The sequence below is a fragment of the Ranitomeya imitator genome, chromosome 2, assembly GCF_032444005.1.
Source record: "Ranitomeya imitator isolate aRanImi1 chromosome 2, aRanImi1.pri, whole genome shotgun sequence".
In the NCBI taxonomy this organism is placed as follows: Eukaryota; Metazoa; Chordata; class Amphibia; order Anura; family Dendrobatidae; genus Ranitomeya; species Ranitomeya imitator.
Window position 1 is genome coordinate 50,886,929 of NC_091283.1, and position 15,160 is coordinate 50,902,088.

A 15,160-nucleotide genomic window follows, 5' to 3' on the forward strand; every position below is an offset into this window, starting at 1 on the left:
AAATAGACTTATGTCTCCGCTGGGAACGCTGCCCGCACGTCTACCACCAATTGTAGGGATTTCACTCACTTAGGTGCGACGGCTGATACTCAGAAGGCACGTTCCTTTAAAAGTTCACAGGGTTTACTGCTTCATAAACCACATGGCAAAAATAAAAGAAAACAAATAGCCTTTGGCTCAGGAAAGAAAAGCAAGTGTCCATTCCTTCAGGCTCAGTATTGGAGCCTTAACACACTCTGGAGGGTTTCACCTCCACACATATCTGCTGTGTAAAGCATTAGCCTGCCTTATATAGAGCTAACCACACCCAGGAACCCATCACATGATTAGACATGTGGTCTGACATCACCACAGGTCCTGAAACACATATATATATACATGGTTATGTGAAATAAAGAAAACACTCCGGGCTACATCACAGCGACAAGCCACCTATGTGACACATACCTCCTGTCGGCTACACACCCTTTATATATATACACACTAAAGTGCACAAGTGCTAGAGTAAAAAAGTGTGCTTTAAGTATATGTTAAAAGTGCAAGTGCATAGTGCTCAAACCTTTAAGAACAGCTGGATCTCGGTATCGTGCCCCCCGATGCACATTTCGGAAATAGGTTACTGTACACCCCCTGACGAAGGCACCTGCTTCCGAAACGCGCATTGGGGTGCGCGATACCAAGATCTGGCTGCTCTTAAAGGTATATACCCTATTTTTTCTATATATTTCATTTTGGTCACTATAAATATATACAATTTTTATATGGCGCACTCCTAATTTATTATTTTTGCCTATGTGTGAGGCTCACTTTTTCTTTTATTATTATATTATATTTTAGCGGTGTTCCTTGGACCAATTCATAAAACTTTTTTTGGGGGGTATTATTTTGAGCTATAGCTTTGAACCGCAACTTGTATAATTGGTTTATATATGTGTACGATTTCCTTTTTATAAATTTTGATTCTACATATCTTGGTACGTGCACAATTTAATTGTGACATTTTCTGGTCTTTTATTTTTTTATATACTATTCAATAAAAATATATCTTTTTATTATATATCCCTTGTATGGATATCTTTTGGCTTTATGCCATGTTTAGTTTTTAATAGCTTTTCTCCATCGCTGCCATAATTTGATCAGCTCTGCTACATAGAGGCGATGCTCAGATTGCTTCTATGTAGCAGAATTACAGACTTGCTATGAGCGCCGACCACAGGGTGGCTTTCACAGCAATCCAGCATCAACAACAATAGAGGTCTCAAGGAGACTTCTGGTAGTCATGACGACACACCAATGACCCCCGATCATGCGACGGGGGTCACTGATGCACGCATTTCCTGCCGGATGGCCAGAAGTGCTTGTTAAATGCCCCTGTCAGAGTATGACAGCGGCATTTAACTAGTTAATAGGAGCGGGTGGATCGTGATTCCACCCGCGCCTATTGTGCAAACATGTCAGCTGTTTAAAATAGCTGACATGTGCCAGCTTTGATGTGAGTTTACCGCCGGAGCCCACATCAAAGAGGGATACTGCCATCGGACGTACTATTCCGTCCAATGGCAGTAAGGGGTTAAATGCCCATAATAAGGACCCTATTAAAATTTGCTGCCTTTTTAATTTGCTGCACCATTTCCTTTGCTCTGTCCAGCTATGTTAGTAGGCTTGCAGCAATCTCCAATTAGCAGCTTTCCATTATTGCAGACCCCATCTACATTACCCGCACTGACTCAACATTTGTGCAGCTCCCCCCAATGTCATAATTGAGCACAGGTCTTAAATTGGATTTAGCGAAAATACACACCCCTTCACCTTTTTTGTCTTTCCTGTCCCTTATAAATATAGTGTAACCCTCTATGTTTGTGCAGCGCCCCAGGGTCGTGGTTGTTGCAGTAATGTCATTTTCCTCTAGGGGAGAGTGATGTTACACTTGGAGGCAAAGAAGGACAACTGCATCCTGGTATAACAAACATGGAACACATTTCAAACTCCAGACCACCAGGGGGACCTCTTCTATTTATTAGGTCACTCCTCACACTTTGGTAAAACTGGTGATCTGTAGGGAAAGTTAGGGAGTTCCTGGCTGAGCTTTGCTCAGGTGGTTGGTCCCTGGCAGGGGTGGGATCCGGTCAGAGATCGAGACAGAAGGACACAGAGCTGTGCATGCCCTGAGAGCTGCAGTTTCCAGAAAGAGACACTGAAGGAGAATTGTATTGCAGAGAGGGTGAATGAAGTTGTAGCAAAGGAGTGCATACCAGAAGGGGATCAGCCCTACACAGGCTGCCTCCTTCTGAGGCGCAGGATCCCGGTAGCCGGAACACCGAGGAAGCAACGATCCTTTATGCCTTGCTCCAGAGACCGGCAGGACATCTAATTTCACGTTACCTGTCTGCCCTATACCCAGGAGGCAAGGTGGCACCCCTTAGAGGCTGGGGCACGATACAGTCCCTGTAAAGCGCCTCAAGCCACCGCTCATACGGGTTTATCCTATCCTATCCGGGGGACAGAGAGAGAGACATAACATCTATAACATCTGTGAGGACCTTATGAGAAGCTTAGCAGTTAGGGACTACAACACTGCAGCACTAGAGGAAGGCTACTGATTTCTACCTGGACAAGGGGGCTCTGGATTTGCCTCCAAACCAGCCAGACTTTGTCTGCCCTGTGATCTGGTGCTCTGGACTGTGGATGCTGAAGCCTTCAGTAAAGGTAGAGAGACTGCAACCTTGTGTCCTCGTTCTTCTCTGCGCCTCTCACCATCCACCATCTACATACTGGGAAGCCCAGGAGACATACTTCATCTGTGGGAAGGTATACCATCTAGCTGCCATAGCATCACTCCAGCGGACCCCTTAAAGCAGCATCGGTCACCCTGACCGAATACCACAGGTGGTGTCATGAACATTTCCCCTTTAAAGACCCTCCCCTTTTTCACGGACATCCCAGGGCCACGGACCGGGTCAGCCACTGTGACATCCCCCTGTGAACCGAAGGACCTGGTACCGAGTACCCTGCTGCCCTGACGGGACGATCCATCTGTCACCCAGTTATGGCTTTCGTCCAGCCAGGTTTCCATAATGCCCAGCACATCGTATTCTGTGGCTGACATAAAATTCTCCAAGTCTTTAATTTTGTTTGCAAGATTTCTCGCATTTGCCTGCAGACATTTACTATTATTAGCACATTTATTACTCCTACTCACCTTCCTATTTTCCTTGCATATTCTAGCCCCCACAAATCCTCATTATCAGTGTGCATTGTAAGGAGAAAACCTGATTGTCCGGATGAAGGAGTAAATTTGACTTTGAAATACGTTGACAATAAACCATTATTCTTCAGAACCTGTCTTCGGATCATTTTTGGAATCAGAAGCACATATAAAGTGCACATTCCCTGCTTTTATGGTATATCCTAGTGAGCAAGAAAAGCAGAGACCTGCCCCACTCCCAAAAGTGATGTCTGTTTTTGGAGCAGGGCTGCTGGTCTCTGCTTGATGCATTCCCCATCAGAGTTTTTTCAAATATTTGAAGGCATGGAGAAAAGGCTTATGGATAATGTGGAGGTTGGCAGGCGCCCTGGTCCGCTAGCCAAAACTGCATGGACCAGGGATCTTCCCTCCAAACACCCGCTCTCCCTTTAACTTGGGCAAAATGCTACGCAGACAACACAGGCTGAGGCTAAAACAGTGTTGCAATGCTTTATTGAACCTGAAAAACAGGCAGATAACATGTAGAACAGTCCCAGGAAAATACTCCAAGATGCTGCACATTACAGAGTCTCAGCCTTCCGCTGACTCGCCAGGATAATGGCAGATGTTACTTCAGACCTCTCAGAGTCATCTACACCACCTATGGCACACACACAGAGAGGAGGTAATGACAAGCAAAGAAAGATGACAGTTCATTGAGGTACAAAGCCAGTTGACCCTAGGGTCACAACCTGGCTTCTCTGAACATCTCCATGAAGCCAGGCAACCGATGAGTCCCAATCCTGGCTTTCTCCAAATGTATCCATGGTTCAGCGATGGTCAGTGGAGCATATCTGTATTCTTGCAACCGGGGCCAAGGTTTCCTAGGTTGTTTCCTGTAGAATGATAGATCCATATCCCTCCTGATGAAGCCATGTTCTTTTTCCAGCAGTCCTGTAGAGTCCCCTGGATGTCTGAATGTCTTGGTAGAATCTCTTGCTGTCTCTCTCTCTCTATCTCTATCTGTGTTACTCTGTATAGAGGCATGTAACCTTTTTTTATACTTATCAAGTGTCCTTCATTCAGTATTAACATAAAGGGTTAAAATGGAGATGAGATCAAACAGCATTACTTGATTATTTAATCTATTTGCATATTTTTTTCCTCGTCTGTTTTTGAAGTTTCCAAACTATATGACCTAACACAATGCATAATTAGCATATCAGTAAACATCCCAAGTCATCAATGATAAAGCACAATATGTCATTTGAAATGTCAATATTACAGGCTTACACAAGCAAAAGGCTGTTTTCTTGACAAACACATAAATTTAAAAGCCAACATGCAGATAACATCAGGTTAATTAGGAGACAATGCTGTGTCTCCACAGATAAATTCTTAGCAGGTGGTACACCTTCTGTTATCACTGGAGAAAGACATAGTATCTATATATATAATTGTCTAAGGGTTTTTCCGTCTGTCTGTCTGTCTGTCCTGGAAATCCCGCGTCAGCGACGGGCACAGCGACGATGATGTCATAAAGGACGTAGACATCCCGCGTCTCTGATTGGTCGAGGCCGCCAGGCCTCGACCAATCAGCAACGGGCACAGCGATGATGATGTCATAAAGGATGTAGAAATCCCACGTTTCTGATTCAGCGACGGGCACAGTATCGACGTAGATGTCATAATGGTTGCCATGGCGACAATGGTGTCATAAAGGTTGCCTCGACCAATCAGCGACGGGCACAGTCTGCCGCGAATTCTGGAATCATCATTGTCCATATACTACGGGGACATGCATATTCTAGAATACCCGATGCGTTAGAATCGGGCCACAATCTAGTATAGCATAAATGTTTACTGATATTACATCGCCAGTTTTGCCCATGCAATAGGTTCCCTTTTCCTCCAAAATTCTGGACTGATAAAACTAGTAGATAGAGAAAACATACACCCTAAAATCCTGTTTGGTTTTTGAGCTGCTTCCTGTCATTGAGTACTGCTGGTCAGCTTACTTGTAGCCAGAATACCCAAGTCCTTTTCCTGTTCTGTAGTCCAGAGTATACTCCCTTTGAATTATAACATGGAGCAAAGTATGGTGAAAAAAAATTAGTATAGAGTTGAATATGAGCTTAAATTGTTTTTTTGCATGTCTCACATGCTTATCTGACATAGAAAAGTTTGTAAAAGTTGACGTTTTCTACATTTTTCCTTTTAATGACCTACAGATAAAATTCATGAAGAGATTGACCAAGTGATTGGACAAGAGAGGGCACCTAAGGCAGATGACAGGAATAATATGCCCTACACAAATGCCTTGTTGCATGAGATGCAGAGAATTAGTGATACTTTCCCAGTAGGTTTAATGCGATCTACCACTAGAGATGTGACCTTCCATGGTTACCACATCCCCAAGGTAAATCCCATAACTCAATGTAAGACGTAAATGGGCTACTAATATGCCATAACTTTAAATTAAAGCTTACAATGTACAATGATCCAGCTGCCTCCACACCACCAGAGCTGCCACCTCACCAACACCATCAGAGCTGCTGCAAACACCCAATCTACTGTCGCCTCTTAAATATGCAAGTTCGGTATACGTTAATCCAATGTGCATAGTGGATTCAAGAGTAGTGTAATGGAAAAACATGACTACCTTCTTCCAAAAAATAGCACCAGAAATTTCACAAAATGCGTCAAGAAGACTAGGGTTGAGCTAAACGGGTCGGCCATTTTCAGAAGTTGCCGACCTTTGGCAAAGTCGGGTTTCATGAAACCCGACCCGACCCCTGTGTGGGGTCGGCCATGAGGTCGGCAATCTTCTGATCTGGTATCGGAATTCCGATACCGATTTCCGATATGTTTGCGATATCGGGAATCGGTATCGGAATCCATATTTAAGTGTAAAATAAAGAATAAAAATAAAAAATATTGATATACTCACGCTCGGACGCGCCCTGGTTCTAACCGGCAGCCTGCGTTCCTAAAAATGAGCAAGGGAAGGGCCTTCGATGACGTCGCGGCTTGTGATTGGTCACGTGAGCGGTCACATGGGCTGTCACGCGACCAATCACAAGCCGCGACGTCAACTAAGGTCCTTCACGAGCTCATTCTTAGGAAGGAAGGCTGCCGGTTAGAACCAGGGCGCGTCCGAGGGTGAGTATATTCCTATTAGGAAGGCTGCTGGTTAGAACCAGGGCGCATCCGAGGGTCAGTATATTCCTATTAGGGATATACTCACCCTCGGACGCGCCCTGGTTCTAACCAGCAGCCTTCCTTCCTAAGAATGAGCGCGTGAAGGACCTTAGATGACGTAGCGCCTTGTGATTGGTCGCGTGAACGCCCATGTGACTGCTCACGCGACCAATCACAAGCCGCGACATCATTGAAGGCCCTTCACTTGCTCATTTTTAGGAACGCAGGCTGCCGGTTAGAACCAGGGCGCGTCCGAGGGTTAGTATATCAATATTTTTTATTTTTATTCTTTATTTTACACATTAATATGGATCCCAGGGCCTGAAGGAGAGTTTCCTCTCCTTCAGACCCTGGGAACCATTAGTAACCCATTGCACTGCATTGGGTTTCGTGTTTCGGCCGACCCCGACCCCGACTTTTCTATAGGTTTCGTGAAACCCGACCCGATCCTAAAAAAAGAAAAGTCGCTCAACCCTAGTCAAGACTATCATTTCATAATAGGGCCACTTTAAAAGATGCTCAGAACCCATCACTGTCAGTGATTCTCTGTGGAGATTGCATGGGTTTGTGCTTGATATTATGCCTCTGTTTACAATGAGAGTGGCTGTAACCCCCTTAAATTAGTTAGGAGTAGGGATGGGCAAACTCGAACTGTTAAGTTCGGGACCGTACAAAACATATAGTGTTCGGTCACACGTCCTGAACACAGGTTTCCATGGGAAACACCTGTTGCAGTTTGGGTCCAGTTCGGGCTGTAAAAAAAGCTCAAAAATTTATAATAAACATTATGATTATACTTACCTGTCCAGCGACGTGTCCTCCTGTTCCACTGTCTCCCTGATGCACCTGCTTCCGAGGCCGCTCATTACCATCTGCCGGTTTTCACTGCACTCGGCAGTCTTCGGTTTTTCTGGCAGTGTTCGTGCGGTGATGTCAACGCACGAACACTGCCAGTAAAAGCCAAAGAATACCAAGTGCAGTGAATACTGACGGCAGTTAATGAGCGGCCACGTATTCAGATGTGGCCGGGAGACAGCGGGACGGGAGACTGCGTCGCTGGACAGGTAAGTATAATTATAATGTTTATTAATTTTCTGCTTTTTTTACAGCTCCCACTCCCCATCCCATGCATGTAAAGTTCGAGTTCATGTTCGGACATAAGTTCGTGTCACCTCCGGCCCCGAACTCAAATTTTACAAAAAACTTGTGCAAGCCTGCCGATCATAAACATCAGGGGGTACACCTCCCATCACTAGTTAGGAGGAATATGTACACACTTTTGGCTGAATAGTCATAAGGGTTGAATGACAAAACATGTCAGGATTCAAGTTAGAAAACCAAACATTAAATTCAATTTTTTTTGTCCTTTCTTTCAGGGAACAAATGTCATGCCCATGTTGACAACAGTACTGAATGACCCTTCACTTTTTGAAACTCCAGAAAAATTCAATATCAAACATTTCTTAGATGAGAAGGGGAAATTTAAGAAAAATAATGGATTCATGCCTTTTTCTGCAGGTTTGAATAAACAATATTATCTTTTTATTAAGTTATAGTATCATATACTATTTCCAATGGTTAAAATTACAAAAAATCCTCATTCTTTCCCAGTTGCCGGAAGACTGCAGCCAGCATAATTTGAGTTTAGCGGCTGGTGGTGAATGCACCCCGCTGGTCCATTCTAAATCTACAGCGTAATGATAACTATGAGAGTTACTCTGAATGTGAAAGCTTAATCAGCCTGATGAGATTCAGTTGGAGATGGAAGTGCCCCAATGGTGGGACCAATATCCTGCTATAATTACCCATTCAGCAGTATTCCTATTATTTACAGACTGGAAACCTTTACAGGAGTTGTCCACTACTAGGTCAAGCTCTTCTTGATCTAAATGTTTGCTAAAAAAAATACATACCATGAGATACAGCCTTCCCAAAACCCTGTGTGATGACAAATGCACACTTAGCAGGATGAAGCAGGCCTCCAATGATAAAGGCTAGGGGTGGCACAGGTGCAAACTGTTAGGGTTGGCGGAATGCACCGAGTATATATATATATGTATAAATAGGTGCGTTCGCAACCCGTGGTCCACCGAGCAGGAGAGGAACCTGCTGCTTGCAAATGGCGGCGCTATATGGCGGTATAAGCGAACTCTGTTAACTCCACAGAGTCGCTAGAAATAAGATGCTGTGCCCGGTTAGCGTCACAAGGGGAACACAGCTAACTGCTGAGCTGGAGGCAATCAGTGGTCACGCACCCAGAAAAGCATACAAACAGTTCTCACCGGAGGAGCCGGTATTCTAGGGGTTTATTTCAGCCGGGTTCCTGAATACATAGATGCAATACTCCTCACCGGAGGTGCCGGTATTCTAGGGGTTTATTTCAGCCGGGTCCCTGAACACACACATACAGGCGCAACCACAATTAACAAGCTCATGACATGAGGTGATACTAGCGCATGGCCGTGCGGCCATGCGAACCTTTTATAGCTGCAGCACGTACAGGACCTTCCAAGAAGGACCAATGGAAGGCTGCCACAAAACTTGATCATGTACAGGGCCTTCCTGGAGGACCAAAGGAAGTTGCTGCAGTACCTGAGCATGTGACCTTAGATCTCCACTGAGAGATCTTCCCCTGGGCATGCTCACTGTGTGCAAAGCAGGACTTAGTCCCAGAAAAGCCTGCTCACTGCAGACCAGTGCAGGGTACAATAGTAAAGCCTGAAAAGGCAGCAGTAACCCTTTGCACAGTATCAGGCTGAGTGAGACCCTGGGACCGACATTTCCGCTGAGCAGGCTCCACTGTGGCTGATGCAGAATGGGAGACCGCAGCAGACACGGCTCGAGATTCCTCCTGTGCAGCGGCGGGAACTCGACTCCTAACAAACTACTTGATAAAAACAGCCACCCCCACACCAACCAAACATTGCAGGGGTTGGCTGCCTAGTAGAAAAAATGCACATTGATATAACTCACATAGGACGCCAGTCACATTGGTAAGTGTGGTGCACAGTGTCTGGTATGCAACCTATTAATGATGCCCCTTGAATTAACAGGCGGGCTGACCAGCACTATAATATGCGGCACACAGTGACAGACGCCCCAGAAAAACCTAACCATTAAAAAGAGGCCTGGCCACTAGGGTTGAGCGAAACGGGTCGAACATTTTCAAAAGTCGCCGACTTTTGACAAAGTCGGATTTCATGAAACCCGATCCGACCCCTGTGCGGGGTCGGCCATGCGGTACGCGACTTTCGCGCCAAAGTCGCGTTTCAATGACACGAAAAGCGCCATTTCTCAGCCAATGAAGGTAAACGCAGAGTGTGGGCAGCGTGATGACATAGGTCCTGGTCCCCACCATCTTAGAGAAGGGCATTGCAGTGATTGGCTTGCTGTCTGCGGCGTCACAGGGGCTATAAAGGGGCGTTCCCGCCGACCGCCATGTTACTGCTGCTGATCTGAGCTTAGGGAGAGGTTGCTGCCGCTTCGTCAGAAGCAGGGATAGCGTTAGGCAGGGTCCATTAACCACCAAACCGCTTGTGCTGTAGCGATTTCCACTGCCCAACACCACCTTCGGTATGCAGGGACAGTGGAAGCTACATTTTTTTTTTTCCCCTCAGTGCTGTAGCTCATTGGGCTGCCCTAGAAGGCTCCCTGATAGCTGCATTGCTGTGTGTACGCCGCTGTGCAAACCAACTGCTTTTTTCAAAGCACAAATCCTCTTGTTCCTTCCTTTCTGCACAGCTATCTTGTTTGTTTGTCCACACTTTTTATTTAATTTGTGCATCAGTCCACTCCTTATTGCTGCCTGCCATACCTGGCTGAGATTACTGCAGGGAGATAGCAATTGAAGGACAGTCCCTTTTTTTTTTTTTTTTTGTGGGAGATTAAGATTGGCATTTCTGCTAGAGTGCCATCCCTGTCTGTGTCATCTCTCACTCAGTGGGCCATAGAAAGCCTATTTATTTTATTGCTTGATTTGGGTTCTAAAATCTACCTGAAAAAATCACTACATCAATCAGTGGGAGAAAAATATTGGCCTCAGGGCTTGTGTGCCACTCCTTACTCCTGTGTGTGCCATCTCTCAGTGGGCCATAGAAAGCCTATTTATTTTTTTGCTTGATTTAGGTTCCAAAATCTACCTGAAAAAATCAATACATCAATCAGTGGGAGATTAATATTGGCCTTTGGGCTTGTGTGCCAGTCCTAAGCGTGCCATCTCTCTCTCTCAGATAGTGGGCCATAGAAAGCCTATTTATTATTTTTTTTATTGGGTTTATAAATTTTCCCTGGAAAAAAAAAAAAAAAGTGGGAGATTAATATTGGCCTCTGGGCTTGTGTGCCAGTCCTGAGCGTGCCATCTCTCTCTCCAATTGTGGGCCATAGAAAGCCTATTAATTTTTTTGCTTGATTTGGGTTCCAAAATCTACCTGAAAAAATCACTAAATCAATCAGTGGGAGATAAATATTGGCCTCTGGGCTTGTGTGCCACTCCTGACTCCTGTGTGCGTCCTCTCTCACTCAGTGGGCCCTAGAAAGCCTATTTTTTGTTTTATTTGTTTTCTAAATTCTCCCTGAAAAAATCATTTTATTTTATTTGGTTTCTAAATTATTCCTGAAAAAAATCATTTTTTTTGTATTTTTTTTTTCTAAAGTCTCCCTGAAAAAAACAAACAAAAACAAATCAGTAGGAGATTAATATTTCCCTTTCTGCTTGTGTGCCAGTCTTGACTCCTGGGTGTGCCATCTCTCTCTCTCCAATTGTGGGCCATAGAAAGCCTATTAATTTTTTTGCTTGATTTGGGTTCCAAAATCTACCTGAAAAAATCACTAAATCAATCAGTGGGAGATAAATATTGGCCTCTGGGCTTGTGTGCCACTCCTGACTCCTGTGTGCGTCCTCTCTCACTCAGTGGGCCCTAGAAAGCCTATTTTTTGTTTTATTTGTTTTCTAAATTCTCCCTGAAAAAATCATTTTATTTTGTTTGGTTTCTAAATTATTCCTGAAAAAATCATTTTTTTTGTATTTTTTTTTCTAAAGTCTCCCTGAAAAAAAAAAAAAAAAAAAAATCAGTGGGAGATTAATATTGCCCTTTCTGCTTGTGTGCCAGACTTGACTCCTGGGTGTGCCATCTCTCTCTCTCCAATTGTGGGCCATAGAAAGCCTATTAATTTTTTTGCTTGATTTGGGTTCCAAAATCTACCTGAAAAAATCACTAAATCAATCAGTGGGAGATAAATATTGGCCTCTGGGCTTGTGTGCCACTCCTGACTCCTGTGTGCGTCCTCTCTCACTCAGTGGGCCCTAGAAAGCCTATTTTTTGTTTTATTTGTTTTCTAAATTCTCCCTGAAAAAATCATTTTATTTTATTTGGTTTCTAAATTATTCCTGAAAAAAATCATTTTTTTTGTATTTTTTTTTTCTAAAGTCTCCCTGAAAAAAAAAACAAAAACAAATCAGTAGGAGATTAATATTGCCCTTTCTGCTTGTGTGCCAGTCTTGACTCCTGGGTGTGCCATCTCTCTCTCTCCAATTGTGGGCCATAGAAAGCCTATTAATTTTTTTGCTTGATTTGGGTTCCAAAATCTACCTGAAAAAATCACTAAATCAATCAGTGGGAGATAAATATTGGCCTCTGGGCTTGTGTGCCACTCCTGACTCCTGTGTGCGTCCTCTCTCACTCATTGGGCCCTAGAAAGCCTATTTTTTGTTTTATTTGTTTTCTAAATTCTCCCTGAAAAAATCATTTTATTTTATTTGGTTTCTAAATTATTCCTGAAAAAAATCATTTTTTTTGTATTTTTTTTTCTAAAGTCTCCCTAAAAAAAAAAAAAAAATCAAATCAGTGGGAGATTAACCCCTTTACCCCCAAGGGTGGTTTGCACGTTAATGACCGGGCCAATTTTTACAATTCTGACCACTGTCCCTTTATGAGGTTATAACTCTGGAACGCTTCAATGGATCCTGGTGATTCTGACATTGTTTTCTCGTGACATATTGTACTTCATGACAATGGTAAAAATTATTTGATAGTACCTGCGTTTATTTGTGAAAAAAACGGAAAAATTATGAAAATTTCGCAATTTTCCAACTTTGAATTTTTATGCAATTAAATCACAGAGATATGTCACACAAAATACTTAATAAGTAACATTTCCAACATGTCTACTTTACATCAGCACAATTTTGGAACCAAAATTTTTTTTTGTTAGGGAGTTATAAGGGTTAAAAGTTGACCAGCAATTTCTCATTTCTACAACACCATTTTATTTTAGGGACCACATCTCATTTGAAGTCATTTTGTGGGGTCTATATGATAGAAAATACCCAAGTGTGACACCATTCTAAAAACTACACCCCTCAAGGTGCTCAAAACCATATTCAAGAAGTTTATTAACCCTTCTGGTGCTTCACAGGAATTTTTTGAATGTTTAAATAAAAATGAACATTTAACTTTTTTTCACAAAAAATTTAATTCAGCTCCAATTTGTTTTATTTTACCAAGGGTAACAGGAGAAAATGGACCCCAAACATTGTTGTACAATTTGTCCTGAGTATGCCAATACCCCACATGTGGGGGTAAACCACTGTTTGGGCGCATGGCAGAGCTCGGAAGCGAAGGAGTGCCATTTGACTTTTCAATGCAAAATTGACTGGAATTGAGATGGGACGCCATGTTTCGTTTGGAGAGCCCCTGATGTGGCTAAACATTGAAACCCCCCACAAGTGACACCATTTTGGAAAGTAGACCCCCTAAGGAACTTATCTAGAGGTGTGGTGAGCACTTTGACCCAACAAGTGCTTCACAGAAGTTTATAATGTAGAACCGTAAAAATAAAAAATTATATTTTTTCACACAAATTATCTTTTTGCCCCCAATTTTTTATTTTCCCAAGGGTAAGAGAAGAAATTGGACCCCAAAAGTTGTTGTACAATTTGTCCTGAGTACGCTGATACCCCATATGTGGGGGTAAACCACTGTTTGGGTGGATGGGAGAGCTCGGAAGGGAAGGAGCGCCGTTTGACTTTTCAAAGCAAAATTGACAGGAATTGAGATGGGACGCCATGTTGCGTTTGAAGAGCCACTGATGTGCCTAAACATTGAAACCCCCCACAAATGACACCATTTTGGAAAGTAGACCCCCTAAGGAACTTATCTAGAGGTGTGGTGAGCACTTTGACCCACCAAGTGCTTCACAGAAGTTTATAATGCAGAGCCGTAAAAATAAAACAAAATTTTTTTCCCACAAAAATTATTTTTTTAGCCCCCAGTTTTGTATTTTCCTGAGGGTAACAGGAGAAATTGGACCCCAAAATTTGTCTCTCACTCACTGGGCCCTAGAAAGGCTATTTTATGTTTTATTTGTTTTCTAAATTCTCCCTGAAAAAATCATTTCATTTTATTTGGTTTATAAATTCTTCCTTAAAAAATCATTTTTTTTTTTTTTTCTAAAGTCTCCTTTTTAAAAAAAAAAACACAAATCAGTGGGAGATTAATATTTACATTTGCGCTTCAGTGACAGTCCTGCGTGTGTGGCATCTCTCTCATTTGTTGCCACCAACAACAGAGTGTGTAACATTGTGCCTGATTTTCGTTGTGGTCTCACCCACCTGTAAAGGGGTAGCTAAATCATACTGAAGTTATAGCTCACCGTGTAAGTTGTGTGACTGCAACAAATACCGTTAGTTTGGTAACGTTTTTAAAATAATGAGGAAGTCTGGTGGAAGAGGTCGTGGCCGGGGGCGTTCATTGTCAGCTGGTAATGAGGGTAGTGGTAGTGGTGGAGCATCAGGTGGTCGTGGGAAAAAAAATATTGCACCTAAGTCTGGAGCTGTGGAGCCAGGTTCATCGTCTGGCTACACAAGGCCTCGAACGCTCCCTTTTCTGGGAGTAGGAAAACCGCTTTTAAAGCCGGAGCAGCAAGAGCAAGTTTTGGCTTATCTTGCTGACTCAGCCTCTAGCTCTTTTGCCTCCTCTCGTGAAACTGGTAAAAGTAAAAGCAGCGCGTCGTTAGTGGATGTTCACGGTCAGGGACAAGTCGCTTCCTTGTCCTCTTCAGCAAAAACAACAACAGAGAAGAATGCAGCAGGCGACACAACGGGTAACTCCATGGAGCTCTTTACACATACCGTCCCTGGCTTAGAAAGTGAAGCAGTTAACAGTCCATGCCCATTACAAGTTGAATCTGACATGGAGTGCACTGATGCACAGCCACAGCCAGACTACTATGCTGGTCCTTTGACTCAGACCACAACATTGCCCTCGCAGGGTGCTGATCAAGAATCAGACCCTGATGAGACTATGTTGCCCCATCACGAACGCTATACCACCGACCGACAAGGTGACACAGACGAAGTTGCACACAAGCTACAAGAAGAGGTAATAGATGACCCAGTTCTTAACCCCGATTGGCAGCCATTGGGGGAACAGGGTGCAGGCGGCAGTAGTTCTGAAGCGGAGGAGGAGGGGCCGCAGCAGGCATCAACATCGCAACAGGTTCCATCTGCCGGGCCCGTATCTTGCCGAAAACGCGTGGCAAAGTCAAAATCTGTTGGAGGACAGCGTGGCCATCCGGTTAAAGCTCAGTCTGCAATGCCTGAAAAGGTATCCGATGCTAGAAAGAGTGCAGTCTGGCATTTTTTTAAACAACATCCAATTGATCAGCGCAAAGTCATCTGTCAAAAATGTTCAACTACCTTAAGCAGAGGGCAGAATCTGAAAAGTCTCAATACAAGTTGCATGCATAGACATTTAACCACCATGCATTTGCAAGCTT

The 15,160-nt window shown here is 43.6% G+C and overlaps 1 protein-coding gene across 3 annotated transcripts in view; it reads left to right on the forward strand.

Moving 5' to 3' along the window:
• The window catches only part of LOC138661792 (cytochrome P450 2C23-like), a 100,104-nt gene that overhangs the window by 71,986 nt on the left and 12,958 nt on the right, over positions 1-15,160 (forward strand). For all 3 annotated transcript variants that reach the window (XM_069746714.1, XM_069746715.1, XM_069746716.1), the window contains 2 exons: positions 5,416-5,603; positions 7,762-7,903. In XM_069746714.1, coding sequence (XP_069602815.1) covers positions 5,416-5,603; positions 7,762-7,903 — 330 coding nt within the window. The remainder of the gene's footprint in view (positions 1-5,415; positions 5,604-7,761; positions 7,904-15,160) is intronic.